Source organism: Indicator indicator, chromosome 9 (assembly GCF_027791375.1).
Source record: "Indicator indicator isolate 239-I01 chromosome 9, UM_Iind_1.1, whole genome shotgun sequence".
Classification (NCBI taxonomy): domain Eukaryota; kingdom Metazoa; phylum Chordata; class Aves; order Piciformes; family Indicatoridae; genus Indicator; species Indicator indicator.
Genome location: NC_072018.1, coordinates 6882527 through 6887356, shown reverse-complemented (window position 1 = coordinate 6887356; position 4830 = coordinate 6882527). Strand labels below are relative to the sequence as shown.

At 36.6% G+C, this 4830-nt stretch overlaps 1 protein-coding gene across 1 annotated transcript; it reads right to left on the bottom strand.

The window, feature by feature from the left end:
* Positions 1–510: 510 nt before the first annotated feature.
* On the bottom strand, positions 511–4054 carry LOC128968858 (molecular chaperone MKKS-like). Its single transcript, XM_054383479.1, has 4 exons — positions 3043–4054; positions 2385–2560; positions 1609–1719; positions 511–1107 (listed from the first exon to the last, which is right to left on the bottom strand). The coding sequence occupies exons 1-4, from the start codon at positions 4031–4033 to the stop codon at positions 667–669; spliced, it is 1719 nt and encodes a 572-aa protein (XP_054239454.1). The 5' UTR covers positions 4034–4054; the 3' UTR covers positions 511–666.
* Positions 4055–4830: the final 776 nt, after the last annotated feature.

Below are 4830 nucleotides of genomic sequence, written 5' to 3'. Positions count from 1 at the left end.
TTCAAATCTTCTATTATCTACCAGCTTCCATAAGATCTTCAGATAGAATTTTAATAACTTGCTAAATAAACTATAGGTACGAATTAAAATCTTCCAAGCATTTACAAACAGATTGTGCATATTAGTACACGGTGACAAACTTGAGAGTAAGAGGCTCAAGATACTTGCTAAGAAAAGTCATCTTTTTTACCTACAAAATTAAAAATACCAGTGATCAAGTTCTGCTGCAAAACAAAATTGTTAGAATGTGTAAAGCTTTTGCTAAGACTACATAAATTCTAATATGTAACATACGCTCTCAGTAAGTGAATCAGTTTTTCCCATTCCTTTCAATATGCCACAGAGCTAACAAACATCCAAAACTTTGCTTAATGCAGAGGGAGTATCAAAGTGTCATTCACTGTTCTGAATACACTAATTTGGATACTTGTAAGTCATATGTTACTATGATTCATTGCATTTTTGGCTAATCATTTAACAATTCCTAATACAACATTAAACATTTGAAATGCTTTAGGGCACAGTACATTACAAATCAGAAGGCCAACTTTGATTTAAAATTCATGTCTTGTGTCCACATTCTAACTATTTAAAGTATCTTAACATATATTACTGTGCTTTCAGTTAATTATCTTGCTGAGCAACACAATTCATGTAAAATCAGAGCTAATTTTGATCTTCAATGATGTAGGAGAGATCCAAAATCAAGTTGGCTGTCTCCACGGCTACTTGTAGGCCACTACACTTTGCAGAAAAACAGTCCAAAGTCAGAAAGTTAGCAACTTTATCCAAGGGCTCTTTAGGGCAATCCTGTATAACAGGAGAGCCAAACTGGCCTTGCAAAAGCCTCCATTTGATATTTTCAGTCTTACCTATAGTCCTACAGCCACATTCTGAAACTACATCTGACCAATCTGAGTCAGAGGGAAAACCTGATGGAACAAACCAACAGTGTCCATAAACCGTATCAGTAAGGATTTCTCCATCATCATGATTGAGAGAACAAGCTACAGACTCCAGGGAACGGCAAAACCCATCAGCAACCAAGTGGAATTGTGTCCAAGAACAATCTACATCTTCCAAACTGCTGCTGGACAGGCTGTAACTCTAAAATAAACACAAAACAATCAACAACAACAAAAAACACAAATGGGAAATCAGAAAATTAGAACACGGTTTTAGAGAAATAATCTTAATGAAACATATATTGTACTATTTTCCTAGCCAGTTCAGTCCTAACTAAAAAACCAAAAAAAACCAGTAACTGTTCATGTGATGATTACTCCACAAGAGAGCTCTAAAAAAGTCAAAGCTGAGTTCTACATGATTCTTTCAATATAAAAATTCTACATTTTTAATACTTAAACCCCACATATTTACTGTAAGAGATACTTAATCTTAACAAGTACAGATACAGTATTAACAAGTCTGAAAGATGTAAATAGCACTGAGTGCTTCAAAGAGACCCCTTTGGTTTATATTAGTAGTTAGCAAAAATGCAATAATAATCTAGAAAAGACAAGTGTTTTAACTGTAGCAGTGATTCTACATAAATTCTTACTTCTTAAATATATCAAGCAGCTCTAAAAAACCTTGTGTCTTACATACTTTGTGTCTTATGTAGGAAGCCAGGTGAGTTTCTGTACAGCCACCTCCTAATAATGCCAAAGGTTCCTTGATTGTTAACTGCAACACATGTTCTGCTGTTTCACAGGCACGCTGTAAACCATATGGGTTTGTTGTTAGACATACCATGATTAACAAGATTTGCCCTCATTGACAAAACTACTGGAATAAGATTTTTAGTAGTTTCTGGTACAAAGCTGCTGAGTGGTTTCCAAACCCATGTTCACTTAATGAGACATTGCCTTTATTTGTCCACAATAGTATGGAAAAGAAGAAATAAAAAGCGTTATGTTAGTCTTTCTTTTTGCAAAACAAGGTGATATATAAAAAGTCAATCAGTATCAATGACATTTCTATAGCAACAATGCAATTCAATGCAAAACTATATTTGAATACCATTGCAGGCATTGCTGTTGGCCTTTTATTGGGTAATTTTTACTTTATGCTTTCATAGACCAAGTAATGAGAATGAAAATGTTTGTTTTTACTGGCCTCCAGAGCAGATGAAAAATGTTTCTGTCTCTAAGCAATTTCCCATATTAAAACAGAGACATTAAATGAACATGAACACCTCAAGGACTTTGACATTCAGGAAGGAGGGATGTTTCTGAATTGCTTTCTTGATACTGTACACCCAGATTCTAACTGAACTCCCTTCATGTACTGAATAAAACCCACTTTCCTAAACTCACCGTATTTCTCATGATTTTGTTATTTAAAACATGACTTTTCAAGAAAGAGTAAGAAAATTTGCCTACCTTCAATTCATCCCATGCTGTTTCATTTCTGTTGCAGAGTACCAAGCTGGAGACAACTGCGTGGTTAGGAATTAGATGCAGGAAACGTTTTGAAGCCACAGTCTCAATGCGCACATCTTTCAAGCTGCCATAACTACTAGGAGACAACAAATGTGTGGATGCTATAGGCTTTGAACCTGTGCAGTTAAGAAAAGCAGAGAACAGTGTTGCTGCTATCAGAACAGCTATCTGTTGCATTTCATAAAGCAAGAACCCTTTTCCTCTTCAGCTTTTTAAATGGTATTCAACACCTAACATTTCAACCTATACAGGAAATGAAATAGAAACCCAACATGTTTTCAAAGTGCAAGACTTAGTGAGAGTTCAAGATTAAAAAAGTAAATGGTTTAGAGTTTGAAAATAATCTACATTTGCAAGCAGTTAGTATAATTGGATATTCCTCATGCAGCAATCACATATGCACTGTATCATCAGACCCTGCAAAAGACCTATCTCACCTTAACACATGGTTCAGACTAGAACAACTCTTGCTCAGCTGTCAAACTAGGACACAGACAGAAACAAAAGAATCCTTACTCTGCAATACCAATCTAGACATGTTTTGACTTCAACATGAATGCTAAAGGTGACTGTTTAGCACAGGAAACTTGCTTCTTACCCGTCATCTGACTGAGAGGTTCCATTGGAGATAGCCCAGCTCTGTCCACTGCGATGACGTGGTTCTCTTTCAGATACTGTTTCAAGGATGGATGGATAACTTTCTGGCACACTACAAGGCCAACCTCATCATTAATCAGCTGCTTTCCTATGTTAAGCAACTGATTCAGCTCTGACATTTCTAGGGAAATTCCACGATGGACTATTACAGTTCCTCCTTCAGGGTCAAAGCAGTCTCCTGACATAGACACAGAGAAAAGCGCTACCTTGATCACATTTGATGAAGTTCTTTTGACAATAGGTTGTTCTGCCAACGGAATTTCTGGTGTTTCTAGAAGCAGTCCAGGAAGAACTGTAGATTCCATAACTCTTCTGCCTTTCACAGGTACTATTACACATTTTCCTAAAACAGCATTAGTCTTAACATGACATGGAATTGTAAACATAAAAGCCTTTAAAATCAGCATTGTGAGATGATCGACTTCTGTTTTAGTAAGCATGCAAGCAGGTTTGCTTGTTAATATGCTACGTACCAAACAAAGAAGGGTCTCAACACAGCTAAAATCCACGGGCACTCGGCAACCACAGGCCTCAGATTTGAGGTAGTCCATGCACAAACTCAAAAGATGCTTGCTTATTTTAATGATAGTGCAAGCTCCAACATTTAGGCTTTTAAAGTTTTCAATCAAACTACAGCAAAGAATGGCAGTAAATAAGCCACAGTCACTGAAGCGGGATATATGGTTCTGTACAGAGGCTGTCAAAACCCGTAACACAGGATGACTGACGGAAAGATGACGGAGTACAGCTGAAGACTGTGAAGTTGTGCAAACATAGCCACCCACTCCATTGTGGAGCTGTTTGAGTCTACCAGCAGGACCATAGCATGACTTTAATACTCCACTCAGCACAGACAGTGACTGACTAACTCTACCTTTAGTTAAAGGTTCATGCGTAAATAACAGAGGCTTTTTAGCTTCCAGGCGAGACATTTTCAAAATAACGTTTTAATTCTGGCCAACAAAACAGATTTCACTTTTATTTGGATCTATAAGTCATAGTGTTTTTAAAATTTAAATTAGTACATTTTCATTCTTTGCATTTATTATAAATGTGAAACAGTACATATAGTGTATATAACATTCCTGTGACTGATCACCACCTAGCTCTTAAAACAAGGCTTAAATCCTATTGTGCAATTGATACATGAAACCAGAAGCCTATTTCATTCACGGTGATCTTTTTTAGCTTCTGAATGGGATCGAGCAGACTTTTTTGCAACAAAGTTTACAAGTATGCTTCCAAGATGAACACCTATAAGTGACAGTCCTGCTACAAGCAGAAAGTTCTTTCTGCTCCAGCTAGTTTTCCTCATCTCTTCTGACAACATTCACAGAGAAGCTTCAAAGCTATTATACCTATAATAAAAAACATAAAGGTATTAGGATAATCTCATTACACTCTTGCATACCCTGAACTGATATTTTCACCAAAAAAATGACTCAAGGACAAACACCAAACTAGAATGCTTCTTATTTGAAAAAGTCTATTATTATACATAATATCTTATTATATATAATATCTTTGTTAAAGTGTATTAATTCAATTCTGACCATTCATTGATACTGTTTTATCTTTAGGTCTATCCTTGATGCTAAACTGAGTAAGTGTGGTCTCGACAGTCAGGTAGCGAGGTGGATTGTGAACTGGTTGAGTGGAGAAAAGTCAGAGCTGTGGTCACTGGGACAGAGTCTTGTTTGTAGCTAGTGGAAGTCCCCCCCCCCAGGGG

Coding starts and splice junctions, on each gene's coding strand:
- LOC128968858 (XM_054383479.1), bottom strand. CDS start 4,033: ATGTCTCGCCTGGAAGCTAAAAAGCCTCTGTTATTTACGCATGAACCT. Junction 2,561..3,042: donor ACCTCTCAGTCAGATGACGG/GTAAGAAGCAAG, acceptor TTAACTGCACAG/GTTCAAAGCCTATAGCATCC. Junction 1,108..1,608: donor CTTCCTACATAAGACACAAA/GTATGTAAGACA, acceptor TGTTTATTTTAG/AGTTACAGCCTGTCCAGCAG.